At 41.3% G+C, this 18,782-nt stretch overlaps 1 protein-coding gene across 1 annotated transcript; it reads right to left on the bottom strand.

The window, feature by feature from the left end:
- Positions 1-2,419: 2,419 nt before the first annotated feature.
- Positions 2,420-9,720, bottom strand: NXNL2 (nucleoredoxin like 2). Its single transcript, XM_027446856.3, has 2 exons — positions 9,329-9,720; positions 2,420-3,028 (listed from the first exon to the last, which is right to left on the bottom strand). The coding sequence occupies exons 1-2, from the start codon at positions 9,628-9,630 to the stop codon at positions 2,860-2,862; spliced, it is 471 nt and encodes a 156-aa protein (XP_027302657.3). The 5' UTR covers positions 9,631-9,720; the 3' UTR covers positions 2,420-2,859.
- Positions 9,721-18,782: the final 9,062 nt, after the last annotated feature.

Here is an 18,782-nt window from a genome sequence, read left to right as displayed (position 1 = left end):
ATTCAGGCTACTCCCGCTTTTAGTGGCTAGATCCAATGACAGACTATTAGAATTGCATTAACAGCTAAATAACGTAGTTTTTTAGCACAATTTAGAATGACCTGAAATTCTGCAACTAGATAAACAAACTGCTTTTTGCTCTGTAACACACAGAAAAATATTCTTGCCATTTTATTCTTGGTTCAATGTTCACTATTTGAACCACAAACTGACAGTGACTAGTTGTTGGAACTGAAGTGGACCATATTCCACTTAACTTTATTTAGTAATAATGAAGAAAGAATTGAATTATAACCTTCAGGTATGACTGTGACACAGTTTTGAACTGAGAATAGATGTTAAAAAAAAAAACTTGTAGTTCTGTCTGTTTTCTATTCTTCCACAAGCCAGGTAGCAGCAGTATTAAGGCAGGAGAGGTACTGCCAAACAGCATTCAAATTATAGATAATACATTGTCAATGACAACTTTTTTTTTTTTTTAAGTTAGTGCCCTTTACTGAAAACCACATAGGCACATGGCTAAATTCCTTTGACCATCGCAGTGAGATGAATGCAAACTTAACATCACCTAAAATCCCTTCATTTTTACTATTTCAGTTACTGTATTGAGGATCCCTACAAAAGCATAGAAAACTGTCCACAGACAGCATGATTTTGTGGTGTTTTTATTTTGTTTTAACATCAGATGTTGATTTGATATTTTAACAAATAGCATTTACAATTCAGGTTAATATGTTGATACATTTAGTTCCCAATGAACACTAAATTAACACCAAATTAACAAACCTTTACTATTATCTCACTGAGATCTGCCCCTCTAATTTCATGTGGTGCTGCTAATAAGTATTCTCCACTACCCTATATTTCGTCTATATTTTAGTGTAAATTTTTCTCAAATATACATTAATTTAGCACAAGGGAAACAGATAATTCAGATTCTAAACACTGATATGCAAACCCAGCCCTCAATGAGTCTCAAAAAAATATTTCGTAATATACTTTTATTCATCATAAATTTCCTAGCTGAATTTTAACTTATGTTACTGAATCAACACGTCTGAATTATTCAAAGGACCTAATTCAATCTGAGTCTTAAAATCCTGATTTTTCCATTTACGTACATACAATGTACCAATCTACCTGGGTCAAAGTGATGCCTGATATCTGCCAATAAGTTACTGTGGATGCTCTTGCCATGATTTTCCACACTCAGGCACCATGTGTAAAAACTTTTTCTGAAATACTTTTACTATTCTTTTCTCATCTTCTGTTTGAAACGCATTTGCCATTATCTGGTCCCAGAAGATCATGCAGAGCCTGCACATTACTTTCACGGAAAATTCACTAGAGAGCTTGGCATTCATTAGCAGAGAACCTGAGAATTGTTTATACAGTTACACAGGGAAAATTAGAAGTTGCCTGCAGTATCCCCACAGTTGTCATTTAAAGAACAGTTATGAGATGCTCTGACTCACAACTCTTGAACAATTGCCACATCTAATATTTTTGATTTTAATAACTTAGTTTCTCTGGAGTACTTGCTTTTTGACTTGGTGCACATGACCTCTTTTACACATATTTCCTTCCACACGGACACACACTCATCAGGGGAGAAATATTTTTTCCTACATTAAAGGAGAGTGACACAGGTACAGTAAAATCATCTACACACCAATTTCAGGCCATCCTTGCTGAGATTCCTCATGGTCAGAAAAAAATTCCTCAAAAAAAATAAAGAAACTGGATGGCAGGCAAGCCAAGGCCCTGGGCAATGAGGACAGAAAGAATGCTGCAACCAATAACACAGAGATGAAGTGGGAACACTTTAGGCACAGGCATGTAAAGAAGGGAGTATGCACAGAACAGCTTCATGGGTAAAGGTATCAACCCCATTCTGGGGAATCACCAAACAGGTGCATCTCAACTAATACATGCAGCATGGGAAACAAACAGGGCAAATCAGAAGCCTGGGATGATAGAGGCCTCCTTGGCATCACAGGTGTGGTGGGACAGCTCACAAAACTGGAGTTCTGCTATCAATGGAAGCAGACTCTGGGAAGCACAGGCTAGGACAGTGAGGAGGGGATACTGCACTTCGTGTGAGAGCAGCTGGAGTTTGTGGAGGTCTGCCTTGGTACTGTTCAGCAGCTAGTAAAAGCTTACAGACCAAGAATAACAGCAGACCAAAACAGGCACTCTAACAGTGTGTACCTGCTACACACCACCTGATCAGGCAGATGACGTTAACTGGAGAGATAACTTACCTTCCAGTGCCAAATTTAGACATCCAGGGGTAAAGAGAACCTAGACTTACATAAATGTCCCCAAATATAAAACCAGAGAAAGTATTTCATCAGTACTGACAACTAAACATCTCATTTTCAGATTAGGTTGTTAAAAAAAAAAAAGAACTTTAGACTTGTATACTTCACAAATGTTTATTAAAGCAAACAATTTAATTTGATTTTCTTGACAAAATGTGTTAATCCCCAGAAAAGATCACCAAGAAAAATCGGATCGTGAACGAGATCTTTACTGTACAGATTTTGCAAAATAAGTTATTTGCATAGATATTATAGTGCTTCTTCATTACCATCTAAAATAGGCTATTCTCTTTAAGTTCTTCTGTATTATCAGGAGTGCTTTGGTTCATTCATGGTTCAGTAGATAAAACAATACAAGTAATTGTAAAATAAAAACTGCATTTTATGACTTACTGGAATAGCTAATCTTCAAGTTGAAAATAAATTTTGTTTTCAAGCAAAGATAAATAATGCAGCCTTACCCTTCTTGTTCTGAAGATGACAATCATTTGAGAGCTCTACAAAGTTTTCCATGATTTCATCTCTCAACTTATATTTAGCTAGAAAAATTCTGAAAGATATCTGCACCCTCAAGCCAGTTCCGAAAACAGGACAGCCCTTTGTCTCTGATCTGTTTTCTTCCCTTGTCAGTAATGACTTCTCCAGTTTGTTTCACAATCACCAGTTTAGGAATTGCTGTAATGTTGTATTTCTTCTTCAGATCACTGAGAGAAAAAAAAAAAGTTAAAAATAAAAGACATCATTAGGAATCATTTTAGGAAAACTAGTCTCTCATGAAGGGTACTTGGGTTGCTACACATGGGAGAGCAGAAAGAATGAGTGTCTGGACTTTCTCAGAGTTTGAGGCACAGCACTGGGTAGTATAGAGAGGTGGGCAAGGCTGCAATATCATTTACCCAACCTGAACTGGGAATTTACATTGTGAAACTTAGCTGAGGGAGTTGCAGCAACCTTCCCATAACTGCTGTTTGTAGTCTCCAGAGGAGCAGAGACTGACTCTCGGGGACCATAAAGAGGTCCAGGAAAGTGTGACATACCTTTCCACCTTGTTTTTGTTAGCCAGAACCAGGTGTCTTCTAGTCTGCTTTTGATGGATGGGAAGAAATACAAGAGAACAATCTCACTTAAATTAGAATTAGCTATTACTCCAGTACAGATACGTTGAAGTGGGCCAACTACATAAAGGTATTTCCTAAAGCCTTCATTAAAGTATGGTTCGTAATTCTTCACTGTAAGAAGAGATTGTAGAAGTGTCTTAAATTCCTTCAGTGAAACAGGGCTTCTATATAATGAAACATAAACAAAAGAAAAATTGGAAGCAGCGCCACACAGAAGTTGATCAAGAAAAAAATTCAACTCCTCTCTCCATCATGCAGACATTACTGATAGAGGCCATTTCTCAAAGTCAGGAGACAGAGAAATCCAGATACATTACAACTGACTGCCTTAAAATACACAAAACAATTAAAATACAGGTTAAAAGTTGAAAAGCCTAACAAACAACAGTGTTCCAAACTGTTGATGAGAAGGTAACCCAAGAAAAATCTGTGAGAAAAGACTTATGAAGGATGGAATTTCAACGGGACAAAACTCAATACTGGAAGTAAAATAATACTTGGGAGAAAAAGAGACAGAACACAAGACATCCAAAGAAAAACAAAAACACTGATGTCAGCAAAAATGACTATAAATCACACACCAGAAATGAAGATGCAGAAATAGCAAGCTACCAGCCACACGTCATAAAACAGACTTCACTGACTGTTTCTGCAGATGAGTTGAAAGATATGAGTAAGATGTAAATAATAGAAACATGCAACGATAAGGGAGAATTGAGGAATACTACCTACTAAACCATTTCAGCTGATCATGACATATGAAACTGAAATGACAAGATGAAAGATTTCCAGGGAAAAGAATTTAACAGCAACAACAGCTTTTGCTTACTTCCTACAGGACAAAATAATGAGCAGAGAGAGAAAAAGGCATGTGCATTTATCTTCATAGAAAGATAATCTCTTCTACACAAGAAATTCACCTTAATGATGTTACTGGGATACAGAAGAAATGAGTTTTGTCTTCTGGTAAATTATTAGTTTCAGTAACAAAGGAAAATTTAGGACACAAGCCAGAAATAAAACAATATTGAGACTACAACTTAAAAAAAACACACTAGCACTAACAATTTGTTGGCATTACTTTTATTTATTAATAACACAGGGAATTGAAAGAAGTTTGTTTTTTGGCATCACAGGACAGAGTTCATGTTCAATTTAATTGGACAACAAAAAAAAACAGTTGTTGAGCGTGCTGCTGAAAATAGGAGCCTTGAATGTTTTAAGGAACTCCAGAACCCATTCACAGTCCTGACTCCAAATCAGGCAGAAAAGCAGAGATGGCATATTTGAAGTTTCTTCCCTTGCTTATGACAACACTGCAAAAACAAATTGTTTCCAAATACACGAAACAGCAAAAAAATACTACTTTCACACAGTGTCAAAATAAAAGTAAACTATTTATTGGATACAAAAAGGAAGGGAAACATGTTCACACTGACTGTCACAACGTCTGAACCACACCAGTGTCTTTTCCCATTATTTTCAAATTAAGTGAGACAGTCTGAAAATTATCTGCTTCCTACCATAGCATGCTCTCAACACGTGTATCCAGATGTTCAGATCAGAGACCCAGGAATCAAACTACGTAGATGCCATTAAATTTGTATTGTTCATTTTGGAAGGCACAAGTTCAAAAAATGCCTTCTAGTCACCCTGAGAAGTGACATTTCACATTATTAGTGGTATGAATGCAATAAAACATTTGTAGGCATTGTTAGAAATAATAGTTGTTATGCATATAGACATTCTCTACATTTTCACTGAAATGAGGAGTCTTAAAAATACAAAAAGCAAATCCTCAGCAAAATACAGGCCAAGACAAAACATTCCTGAAACACATCTTTCCATCTTTATTTTTTTCCAAGAGAAGGAAAATCCCCAGCAGGTGAAGGATACTGCTCCGACAGTAAGTTGGCAGAGCAATAATACAAGAAATATTAAAGAAGAAACAATACAACCATCTAACAACAGGTTTGCTTGCTCAGACAGTTCTGGAATAAAAGCAAGCTACCAAGAATCTCCACAGACTGTTCTTAAGTCTGCTAAAATGGGAGGAATAAACCAGTCTGAAGCAAGCTCATGTAGAAAGAATGCAAAAGGTCATCACCTCATACCACTGGTATGAGTAACAAGATGGAAGATGTGTTTTGTTGGTTCAGCAGACAATCAAATAGTTTGAGATGCCTAACACAATTGTAGCAGAAACAGAACAGTAGGAAACTGATGTTCATTTCCCATGGAGACTGGATTTAACTAATCAATTGCTTTGCTAAGGGAATGCATATACAGCTTATCCACCCCAGCACAGCCTCTTGTTTACACAGCTCTGGACTGAAGGCTGCTTGCATCAAACCAGACTGAAGCATGCACACAGATTTTGCCTATGTCCTATGTGTTGTGCACAGCTGGTTATAGGAATGGACCTGAAGATGACTGAGGAACACATCTGCAGATAATGCATCTTCATCACCATTAATATGGGTAGAGGTGTTTATGAAAGCTTCTGAAAACCTATTAAGATGACCTTCTCTCTCCTACGGGGATCTCAGATGTTGTGACTCACCTGCCCAGGGAACTATATGGACCATCCACGGGCTAACTCCAAAGACAATTTATGAAGTCACTGCCTGCAAGCAGGAACATCACATACCAAAGGGAAATTCAATTTTCTTGCAGTAAAATAAAGTGATGATAACATTTTCAAAGATCAGCTGCTGAGATATTCCGAGGTAAGTGTAGAGGTACATATAGTGTCTTTACTGACTAGGGAAACAAAAAGACAATTCAGAAGAGGAAGCTATAAAAAAAAAAAGATAGCTAAGAAAGACTGCATGAGCAACTTTTGCTTAGTCACAGAGAAACTTTCAGTCAAATCCTTGAAAATGGCCTTGGCCACACAAGAGAGCAACTGTCATCTGCATATGAAATACAAGAAATGAGGATGTGAAGATTATTCAGGCAAACTGGAAGCCATTGCAACTGTTAGGCCTCTGATTCTTGTGAGAAGTGCCTACTGCTGGGCAGTGCTGGCGCAGTCATGGTCTTGTATTTCTCACACTGCCCTGCCACTAAGGAGGCTTGGGGTGGGCAAGAGTCTGGAAAAGGACACAGCTAACCCCAAATGACCAGATGGATGTCCTGTACCTTGTAGCATTATATTCAGCAATAACAGCTGAGAAAAAGGAAGGATATTCAGATTTACAACATTTGTCTTCTTCTTGGGTAAACGCTGTGTGTGATGGAGCCCTGCTTCTCTGGACATGAATCAACATCCACCACAGGGAGTACTAAATGAATTCCTTATTACAAATTCCTTTGCTTGTGTATGCAGATGTGCTTCATCTTAAATTGCCTTTATCCCAAACCACAAGTTTCCTCCACTCCCATTCCTTCTCCCAGCACACTGGGCCGGGTGACATGAACATGCTGTCATGTGGTGCTTTGCTGATACCTGGAATAACAACGTATGTGGAATAATTTTATTTCCCTGTTTAATACCTATACATGAGGGTTTCTGAGAGATAGACAACATGGGGCAAAGTCATTATCAGACTGGGAATATAAATAGCATGTTCATACGCTAGGGTAATTTTGGCAACATTTGAATTTTAACAGCTTTCACCTGGAACTGCTTTTGCTCAAAAGCAGTAGACAGCTTGCTAATCCACTTCCACAGTGCATACTGTAATCCACAGCCATGTGTGTTCTTTTAGCAACAAACTTACTGCATTAAGTGTGACGTCACTATTAAGTGACTAACAAGCATGCACATTGTAAGGATGTGATTCTGTTTTAGTGCCTGATGAGATTTGGGATAACAGTCTGAATAGACAGATCAGGAACAGGCTACAGCTCAGCTCCTCACAGATAGTTTCACCATCCTCAGATACCCCCACAGCTGCCAATCCACACTCATCTACTCATCTAAAGCTTCTTAATATAAAACATAAGCATACTTTTTTCCCAGATTTTTTTTAGGATTCCAGTTTTCACTGAGGTGTGTCACCCATGTACCCCGTTAAATACCAGTCTGCCTGGCAGCGTGAAGATCTACTGGCTTGCCACAGACACCTACCTACAGAGAATGACTGATTTCATAGCAGATAGCAGGGCTCAGTATAAACACAGCAGTCCCCTCACATACCATCACGTATACAGCAGTCCTCATTTACTATCATTAGTTGTTAACAAATGCTCCCTCCCTTCTTTTCCTCTTGCTCTGTTCCCACTCTCCTTCTATTGCTTATTTCTTTCTAAATCATCTTTGTCCCCACTTCTGCAAGGATCAAAAGCTTGTGCCTGCAGCAGCAGAATCAACATTAAAGCCACAAGCAGTCAAGGGACCAAGAGCAGTATTTCCTGTTAGTCATGGCACAGATGATATGCAGCAGCAAAGATGCAGCCCCCACATCAGGGAAATTGGGGAAATTGTCAGAGCTGACAGCACAGGAGAGTCCTGAGATCCTGCTCTGAATTCAAATTTTTGCTTCTCTGCAGGTACATACACTTTGTACACCGCCTCACAGGCTATTTCTAAGTAGGCCAAAATTCATCGCCCATAAACTCCACGCCTCCAGATATGAAATGTGTTTTATCCAGCTTCAGGTTGCCTCTTTTATCCCTACAAAGGACTTCAGTCTATGCTGCAGATGTGTATCTTAAACACTAAAGTCACCAGCTAAACTATTTTAACTAATAAAGTGTTAAAATATCAAATTGTTACTAGGTTTAGAATTGCGTTCTTAGAACCAAAGCATTTAGCCAGAATTGAAGTTTAACAAATATGCATCCATCTTGCCTGATGTCCGTAGCGGTTCATTCTGAAGCCAGATTGCCAGCTAATTCCAACTAAACTTCTTACACACTTCCATGTAGATCCTTATAGTAAAATGCAATAAGTCACTTCAAAATCGTTGTTTTCTCCTATCTCTCTATACTTTGTTCTTCCATGAGCTTCTTCAAATGCTACGTTGGTGCAGCTGCCCCAGCAGCACAAGCCATGTTTCTGTAGATGAGTCTGGAGGTCATGAAGGATTTCCACAGACAAGCCGATTAGGTTGCCACCATACCTGCGTTCCACGTGACTTGGGCAAGTCACAGCAGAGTCTGGAACAAAACCCTAATCCACAGAGCCTGAAGCTGTAATCGCATTCCCATGGCCTATGCCAAACAGCGTGCTGCATGCAACACTACATTGCCTTCAGGTAGTTTTCCTGAATTCTGTTACTATTAGTAGTTGCTAGATGCAATTACTGCCTGGGGAGCATTTGGAGAACTATGGGAAAAAAAAGCTCCTTTTTTACAGTCTGTTTTTGAGTCAATGGAAATTGTCCTTAAAAACAAAGACCTAGCACTAACTGGTTGCTGACACCCAGGAATGAGCCAAGGAAGGATGAAATAATTCCTGGCTTCAGGTTGTTTGCACTGGAGGTTCTCCAAGTGCACCGACCAAACAGTGTTCGTAAACCCACACCGACCTGAACGAGCAGCTCGGGAATATGATAGCTCTGTCCTGGGTAGCACGCAGGTGTGGGTCTGGTGTTAAACGAGCTCTCTAGGTTACTGGAAGCACTAGAATTGTGTTCTTCATCAACTTTAACTATGTCTCCTAATTTTTTTTATGCTTTAACATCCTAGTCCATGTTTAAAAGTGACCCGAACACCTTGACTTTGGTGACAGCTGTAACAATGACTCTGTCAGTGTACTTGTACACTATTAAAAGGTGAGACACCCTTCAGCAGTACTGAATTCACTACCCCTGATTTCACTGCTGCTGTGCACCCCCCGCACCTGTCCGAGCCCCCCAGCTGCATTTCCCTGCAGCCGGGGGCTCTCCCGGCTGCCCCCCGCCACCCACCCGGGGCGGGGGTCGCCGCGGTACTCACTGCCTGTAGGGGTCGTGGAAGGGCAGCGCCAGCCAGTCGCCGTGCATGGCGCGCATGTAGCCCGCCATCTCCTCGGCGCTGTGGTCGGAGGAGACGAAGACCACCTCGAAGGGCGCGGGCGGCTGGCTCTCCTCCAGCAGCTCGGTGTAGAAGTCGCAGAGCACGGGGGTGAAGTCGCGGCAGGGCGCGCACCAGCCGGCCGAGAAGTACAAGCCCACCACCTTGTTCTGCAGCGCCTCCTCGGCGTCCACGCTGCGCCCGTCCCTGCCGACCAGCAGCCGCCCCGCGAACACGTCCACCATCTTGTGCGCCCCCCGCCCCGCGCCGGGGAGCAGGACCCCCCGCGCCCCGCTGCTTTTATAGCCGCCCGCTATGACTGACAGCGCAGCTGGCCAATGGCCGCGCCGGGATGGGAGAGGCACCGCCCCCTCCCCCCGCCGTGAGGCGCTGTTCGGGCGGTAACGGGCAGAAGGGCGGCGGGTGGCGGGGGGTCGGGGACGTAGGGAGGGGGGGGGTTGACCCAGAGCTGACTTTTCACGTCTTTCTGTGAAGGCCAGGGCTTACAACTTACTGAAAATAATGAGTGGGAGCACGAATCCCTCCTGCACCAACGTCAGGGCTCATCAGCTTGCTCTGGGTTTCACCCTTTCTCCTGGGAAGGTCTCCCCAGAAGAGTTTGGCAGCTTTTGTTGGGTATTTGACTCTGGGTTGCTCTCTAGCACGGGAAGCGTTCTGAATTTTGCTTGTATAAAGGTCTGTCTGTCCTCTGTCCGAGCCGAGGAGAAAGTCACATTCTATTCCAGTGCATTTGACGTGTTTGGCTTGAATACTGCTTATCCACCAGATACTGTGATAGAAATTAATAAAAATAGCATTATATTGCAAGTGTGCAATCTCTTCTGCCTAAAGCAACTTTTGAAGAAGAAGAAAAAAAAAAAGTAATTAAGTCTTGGTTGTAGAAGACTTCTAAAATTTAATTAAAGGGATGTGACAGGTTGATACACCTGATGCATTGTCTCATATTCATTAATTACACATCTGATTAAAAGAGAGTATAGCTTAAACAAGAAGTATCAATATTCCTCAAACCAAGTGCTGCTATATTTACAATGGATACTTCAAGTATCAAAGTACAGAGCTATCATATAGAATATTTCACATTAAAACTCTGTATGCAAATGCTTTCTAGACTGGCTGTTGCTCCTATTTTTCAGCTGCTGGCCCTCAAAAATCTGTCGATTTTACTTTGGGAACAGAGAGTTGTGACAAGTGTGTATTGTGATTTGAATAATGAGTACTAGAGTGGAACTAATGTTAATCATAACAAGTGTGTGGTTAAGTATATTGCAACTAAGTCCACGGTGAAATGACATCCCACTTCCACAGAAGTCTCCTGATCATCTACCATCTATCATATACATCTACTAACTGTATAGGATGCACTGTAAGAACTGAAATACTGGAAGTCAAAATTCAAATCTAACTTATTACAGGAATAAACTGAGCACAGGTCCTCCCTGCCCCGTTCTTCCTGGATCTTCGTGAAGTTTTGACCTGACGCACCTTTTTGGTTAGTTACCCTCGCTTTCTGTCCTAAGTGAAAGAAACCAGTTATCTCTTTAAAAATTTGAGTTTGTCAGAGAAATCCTAAAGAAGCATCACAAAAATAACACAACAATCGTATTTAAGTATGCTTTATCAAAAGTAACTGCGTGGTTGGATCGATATGATTTGAGAGATGCATCCACCTGTTCTTTCTCTCACCTCGTTTTTATTAAAGGACTCAAGGGTAATACAAATAAACTGCTAATGAAAAGGCTGCTTGCTTCTTATGCAAAAGTTCATGCATCTTTAAAAAGGCATAATCAGGAGTCTAGTTATTATTATTCTTTTACAAGAGATTTAAATACATGCAAATTACTCTCTAGAATCAGAGTATTTTAACTTATGGCATAGTATCTGACTAATTTGTAATTACTATTCTGGTATTTCACTGAACAAAAAAAAAATGCTGTGGGCATTTGGAAAGAGTTTTTGATTCATGTGCAATATTTATCCATGTTCATGGGTGGCTGATTTATGCTGTTTTGTTTGGATTTGAAAACATACCCAAATTTTGTTTTCAAAACAGAAGTGATATGTGAAACAATGTAATCATTGCATTTCTCCTATCTCCTATTAATTGTTTCTCTAAGTTTTGAAAGCTGTTTTGTGCTGTTCTCCCTCAGACTTCCACCTGATATCCAAAGTAGAAGATAAAAGCTGTTATAAAAATTTGCCTGTGTTTAAAATAGCACACAAGGGAAGTTCAGCTAACAAAATCCTTCAGATTGCTCTACTGTCTGCCTTCGTGAGACTACCCTCGAAAAAGGGCAGAGTCAGGGCCTCTGGAGCCTGGAGAGTCACAGGAAAAACAAGTTAAGGCTTCCATAGGTTTGTTGTTGGTGTTCCTTCCAGTTTCTCCTTCAACCAGTGAGAACATTTTTCCTCAGTTAATTATGAACTGAAGCAACAATCCAAGGAACTTGTGACCATTCCACCTCTGTATTTTAGAAAGCCATTTAACCAGAAACAGCACTGTTCCATGAGAACAGTCTTCTAGGCCTCTGGGCAAGCAGGGAAAAGTTCCCAGGTACCTACAGCTCCATGGGAGAAAAAGCTGTATGCAAAAGGCTTGAGCTGACAGCTGTCTGTACTGGGGTTTGTGACAAAAATAACAAGCAGACAAGGTAATCCAGGCTGACAGGGAATACAGCTATAAATAATACAGTGCTTTGCAGCTCCCTCTATTTGTAACTCGCTGAAAGCCTGCCACCAGGCAAATCAACCACCACTTATTTCCCTCTGGTTATTCTTCCAGCTGGTAAAAACAATGATCTTGTATATGAGAAGAAAATTGCACTGCCTTCCAAAATCACTTTAGACTGTTTCCCCATTCCATAAGCATACAAGCAAGAGAGGGCAGGAAAAAAATACAAAATGAAAATAAAACTTGTGTGGAAGGTTGTATGGATAAAGCACCTTGTCTATACAGAAGATAGGCACATGCACTCATATTAGCATTTAAAGAAAATTATAAATTATTAGCTGATGGGCTCTAGGTTATAAGCCTCAATGACAGTCATAATAAAGTTATTGAAACTACATAGTAAATAGCTACAGAATGTTTGAGAAACCAAATACCTTCCCCAAAAAGCTGAGTGTGATAATCTTTGTCAGGACATTACAGGACATTCACAAAAAAAACATAGTATGATATCACAGAAAGTTTTATTTTGCACCTGCTCTTGATCTGAGTGTTTTGATGTTGTGGAACTTGAGGCTGAGCCTGGGAATTATAAGGTTGAGTCCTTATAGGTTAGGGAAGTCCAACAAGGCAAGCATCCTGGTGGGGGTCTGTTACAGACGACCAAACCAGGATGAGGAGGTGGTCGAAGAATTCTACAGGCAGCTGGCAAAAGTTGCAAAATTATCAGCTCTTGTTCTCGTGAGGGACTTCAACTTCCCAGACATACCCTGGACATGCAATACAGCTCAGAGGAAGCAGTCTAGGAGGTTTCTGGAGTGTGTGGAAGATAGCTTCCTGACGCAGCTGGTTAGTGAGCCTACCTGGGAAGGTGTCATGTTGGACCTTCTGTTCACACACAGAGAAAGACTGGTGGGAGATGTGGTGATTGGGAGCTGTCTTGGGCAGAGTGACCATGAAATGGTAAAGTTCTCTATTCTTGGCGAAGTCAAAAACTGCAGTCTTGGACTTCTGCAGGGCTGACTTTGAGCTGTTCAGGACACTGGTTGACAGAGTGCCTTGGGAGGTGGTTCTGAAGACCACAGGAGTCCAGAAAGGCTGGGCACTCTTCAAGAAGGAAATCTTAATAGCTCAGGAGCAGTCTGTCCCCACGTGCCCAAAGACGAGCCATTGAGGAAAAAGACCATCCTGGCTGAACAGAGAGTTGTGGCTAGAGCTTAGGAAAAAATGAGGGTTTATGATCTTTGGAAAAGAGGGCGGGCCACTCAGGAGGACTATAAGGATGCTGTGAGGCTGTGCAGGGACAAAATCAGAAAGGCTCATCTGGAGCTCAATCTGGCTACTGCCATTAAAGACAACAAAAATATTTTTACAAATACATCAACACAAAAAGGAGGACTAAGGAGAATCTACATCCTTTAACGGATGCGGGGGAAAACTTAGTTACAAAAGATGAGGAAAAGGCTGAGGTGCTCAATGCCTTCTTTGCCTCAGTCTTTAGCGGCAATACCAGTTGTTCTCTGGATACCCAGTACCCTGAGATGGTGGAAGGGGGTGGGGAGCAGAATGTGGCCCTCACTATCCATGAGGAAATGTTTGGCGACCTGCTATGGCACTTGGATGTACACAAGTCGATGGGGCTGGATGGGATCCACCCAAGGATGGTGATAGAAGTGGCAGAGGAGCTGGCCAAGCTGCTTTCCATCAGTTATCGGCAGTCCTAGCTGTCGGGGGAGGTCCCAGTTGACTGGCGGCTAGCAAACGTGACGCCCATCTACAAGAAGGAATGGAAGGTTGACCCAGGAAACCATAGGCCCGTCAGTTTGACCTCAGTGCCAGGGAAGCTCATGGAGCAGATTCTCTTGAGAGTCATCACACGGCACTTGCAGGGCAATCAGGCGATCAGGCCCAGTCAGCATGGGTTTATGAAAGGCAGGTCCTGCTTGACGAACCTGATCTCCTTCTATGACAAAGTGATGCGCTTAGTGGATTAGGGAACGGCTGTGGATGTGGTCTACCTTGACTTCAGTAAGGCCTTTGACACTATTTCCTACAGCATTCTCCTCAAGAAATTGGCTGCTCGTGGCTTGGACTGGCATACGCTTAGTTGGGTTAAAAACTGGCTGGATAGCCAGGCCCAAAGAGTCATGGTGAATAGAGTCAAGTCCAGTTGGAGGCCAGTCACTAGTGGCATCTGCTAGGGCTTGGTACTGGGGCCGGTCCTCTAATATCTTCATCAGTGATCTGGATGAGGGCATTGAGTGCACCCTCAGTAAGTTCGCAGATGACACCAAGTTAGGTGTGTGTGTTGATCTGCTTGAGGGTAGGAAGGCTCTGCAGGAGGATCTGGATAGGCTGCACCGATGGGCTGAGGTCAACTGTATGAAGTTCAACAAGGCCAAGTGCCAGGTCCTGCACCTGGGGCGCAATAACCCCAAGCAGAGCTACAGGCTGGGAGATGAGTGGCTGAGAAGCTGCCAGGCGGAGAAGGACCTGGGAGTGATGGTGGACAGTCGGCTGAATATGAGCCAGCAGTGTGCTCAGGTGGCCAAGAAGGCCAACAGCATCCTGGCTTGTATAAGAAGCAGTGTGGCCAGCAGGGCTAGGGAAAGAATCGTCCCCCTGTACTTGGCTCTGGTGAGGCTGCACCTCAAGTACTGTGTTCAGTTTTGGGCCCCTCGCTACAAGAAGGACATCGAGGTGCTTGAGTGAGTCCAGAGAAGGGCAATGAAACTGGTGAGGGGTCTGGAGAAATAAGAGCAGCTGGGGGAGCTGGGGTTGTTCAGCCTGGAAAAGAGGAGACTCAGGGGCGACCTTATCGCTCTCTGCAGGTACCTTAAAGGAGGCTGTAGCGAGGTGGGGGTTGGTCTGTTCTCCCATGTGCCTGGTGACAGGACGAGGGGGAAAGGGCTAAAGTTGCACCAGGGGAGGTTTAGGTTGGATCTTAGGAAGAACTTCTTTACTGAGAGGGTTGTTAGGCATTGGAATGGGCTGCCCAGGGAAGTGGTTGAGTCACCATCACTGGAGGTCTTTAAAAGTTGTTTAGATGTTGAGCTTAGGGATATGGTTTAGTGGAGGATTTGTCAGTGTTAGGTCAGAAGTTGGACTGGGTGATCTTGGAGGGCTCTTCCAACCTAGATGATTCTGTGATCTGACTGTAAAGTCAGATCTGTAATACCAGCATGGACCAAGTTTCACTTTGTGATGCATCCCAAGCAGGACAGAACCTGTTTTGGCTACTCATTTTTTTTACTACTATTCTCATTAGAGGTGCTAAAACTATTGTGATTATTTTACTCCCTGGTTTCCATCTCCTGATAATAATGGAGCTCTTTATTCGGAACATGTGAGCCTTTCTCAAGGGAACTGGTGTTTAGCTCAGAGATGACGCTATCAGAAAGGTTGTAAACAATACTCATCCAGAGGAAGCCTCCTGGTAAGTCCCAGGGTAAAATAACTGAGATAAAAATCATCTACCTCTTCCACAGCTGGCACTGTTCTAAGTAGTAAAGGGTTTGATCCAATAAACATTTCCAGTAGGTAGTCTCTAAAAAGTCCAGTTATCGCTTGCAGTATATAATATTATATACTAGTATATACTGAAAAGTTGTTAAATTTCAGTTGGTTCATAATTCTTAAGCAGTCCGTAGGGAACATGTGCCTGTGTAACACAACTGGACAAGCCATGTACACACAGAGTGAAGACGTAAGGCAAGGACTGATTAAGTGTACCCAAAAGGCAGTGTTACGTGGGTGAGAGCTTGTTGGACTTGTATTCATTTTAATCATTAGCATACAGTAAACACAACAAATCTACTTAATAATACCCCGATTTAAAAATAGAAGTGACAGACCTGATCAAAGTGAACTTTATTTGGGCAAAATTAAATGTAATCCCTGAAAAGTCAGATTAGAAACTGGCCCTTGGGCATACCACTGTGTTTAAACTGCTAGTCAGAAAGGCAGTCCCCTAAGGAGACACCAACAGAAGGAACGCATAGATTGAAGGAAAATGCCAGTGGATTAATTAATTACATAAATAACAAGAATAGTTGCAACAACATGAAGCAGTTATTTTTTAATTCACAGCCACAACATGGACATTGAGGAAGTCCTTTATGTACTTCACAGTAATAAGCTTTAGAGAAGAGTGTTACTGTAATTGAGTTATTGATGAGAAAACAGTTAAAATGACTCTCCACAGTGTACACAGTGTCTTCCAAAAGGGAAGGAAGAAAACCCTTTTGATTTCAACCCAATACATTAACCAGTGACCTGTGTGACAAGAGACCACTGCACAAAGATACTGAGCCAAAAGTATTCATTTTTTTCAGGTACAGTCTGTCAGCTAAAATAGTTATAGGATATTCATAGCACTCTTTAGATTTAACACATTTGACACTGTTTTCTCAGCTGAGATCAGAAGACCTGAATACATGGGTCATTATTATATATTGCAGTAATATAAATACTTTGTGAATGTTCCTTAGTTAATATTCTTGGATCTACTCTTCGCTATACAACCTCACTGTGTTCCAACAATGAAAGAAGAAACAATTACTATTTTTTCTTCTCAAGTAGGAAAATTAACCAAATCAATAGCATGCAGGTTCTTTAGATTACAATTTTGTATGATTATAGAATCACAGAATGCTTTGGGTTGGAAGAGACCTTAAAGACTACCCAGTTCCAACCCCCCTGCCACGTGCAGGGACACCTCCCACCAGACCAGGTTGGTCAAAGCCCCATCCTACCTGGCCCCTGAACACCTCCAGGGATGGGGCATCTACAGCTTCTCTGGGCAACCTGTTCCAGTGCCTCACCACCCTCTTAGCAAATAATTTTGTCTTAGTATCTAATCTAAATCAACTCTCTTTCAGTTTAAAACCATTAGACCCTGTCTTATTACTGTTATTCAAACTGTCATGTGCCTAATGACATACTGCAGCCATCAAAAGGTGCCTGGGTTCAAAACTAACATAGCTGAGCATCGATAATTTAGCAAAGATTTACTGATTTCTTCTCACAGTATGAAAATCCTGATTCAAGCATCCTTTGTATCTAACTTCATCCTGTGTATTAACCTGCCAAACAGCGTTAGGCTATCCCAGTCAGTGCTGCAGCATACCTGACTTCTAAACTGGTTCAGTGGGGAAGCAATTCAGAGGGATGTAACACAGCAGAAGCAGCATGGCAACGAGTGACAGCATTTGTACCTGCAGCAATGGAAAAATACTGAAATAAAAATCTGCTCATGTTCATTTGAAATTAAACACTCCCCTCTTCATTCTTTTGCTTTTTTATTTAGTGTAATTAGACATCTCTTTGTGATGAGACCTCTGACTCGTCCATCCCTCCTAGGGTCAGAATCATCCAGCATTAATGAGATCCTGTATTTTTGTGCTTTTCTGGGTATGCAGGGCAGTTTGAGACTTCCTGCAGAATCCAGTTTAGTCCTCTAATGACGCCAGCAACCACCATCTAATCCTATTTGTTTCCAGAGCCTTTGATGGAGAAAGGCAGCCTGGCTCTCACAAAGACTTGAGTAGGAGGGACTCCAGTATTTTGCTTCCATTGCTTTGTTTCAGTAATTTGGTAGGCGCATATAAAAGTAAACGGCATCACTCTATATAAACACAACCTCTGGCAAAACTCAAATAATGTGCTTAAGTCATGGAAAGGACGGCCAGCATCTACTTCTGTCAACCTTGTTAGCAGCCTCTATTGAGACTGACTTTGAATAATTTAATTAATGCAAGGATTTCAGGTGACCATTCACAGTATTGTTTGATGATTTGAAAGAGTTTTATTTTAAAGAATACAAGGATGGTGTTGTTCTTATTTATAGAAGGGAAGGTGACACTAATAAAAAGCTTATCATGTATAGAATACTTTCAGCATATATATATATTTAGCTTGATCCTTAAAAGAGTACTCAGAACGATCTATTGTTTTATTAGATTATTATGTTCATGACAGATACATACTACACAAAATGAACACAAACACAGAGCATGCATTTGAGTACTTTTTTTTCTTATTCCCCCTGTTCAAGTTTCCTATTCTATAACTTCCTTCATTAGCAAATAAAGGTCCAAGGCCTGGGAAAAAATAAAAACAAAACAAAACAACAACAAAAAACAGCCAACCCCATGCAAGTATTTCAAGGATGAAATCTAGAATACTCTTCTGAAAAAAAATCAAGCTGCCAATGTAGCTGTGACACCTGCTTGTAGGAGCTCCTCATAGGAGCTTTAGCAAAGCACATTGACCCTACTGCAATCACTTGTCTCAGGAGGATGCATACAGAGATAGTTTTCTCTATATATCCTTATTTTCATAAGCAAATCTCTGCTTTTATTGATTGCAGAAAGGGAATGTCACTTCAAAGCTGAGAGTCGCTGTTATTTGTGTTGAACAAGCTTTATCTAACCACTATACAATCCCAAAGAACTTCCCCTTGTACAGGCATACACAGAAAATGTGACATCTGCATGCCTTTAGTCTCATGCCTTTTAATTTTAAAACCATTAGAAACTGAGAGCTAAGACAATTAAAACACTTTTTTTTTTTTTTTTTTTTTTCACCGAGAAATAATTAACACCAGATAATTGGCATAGGTTGGAAACGCCACTTAAAAAGAAAAAAAACTAGGAAGTAAGATTGAAGGTCTGTTCTGGTTAATATGGGTTTAGAAAACAGCAACAG

This window comes from Anas platyrhynchos, chromosome Z, assembly GCF_047663525.1.
Source record: "Anas platyrhynchos isolate ZD024472 breed Pekin duck chromosome Z, IASCAAS_PekinDuck_T2T, whole genome shotgun sequence".
NCBI classification, from domain to species: Eukaryota; Metazoa; Chordata; class Aves; order Anseriformes; family Anatidae; genus Anas; species Anas platyrhynchos.
The sequence above is the reverse complement of the archived record's forward strand: the minus strand, read 5'-3'. Positions and strand labels throughout refer to the sequence as shown.

Coding starts and splice junctions, on each gene's coding strand:
- NXNL2 (XM_027446856.3), bottom strand. CDS start 9,630: ATGGTGGACGTGTTCGCGGGGCGGCTGCTGGTCGGCAGGGACGGGCGC. Junction 3,029..9,328: donor TTCCACGACCCCTACAGGCA/GTGAGTACCGCG, acceptor TTTTTCTCTCAG/TGATCTGAAGAAGAAATACA.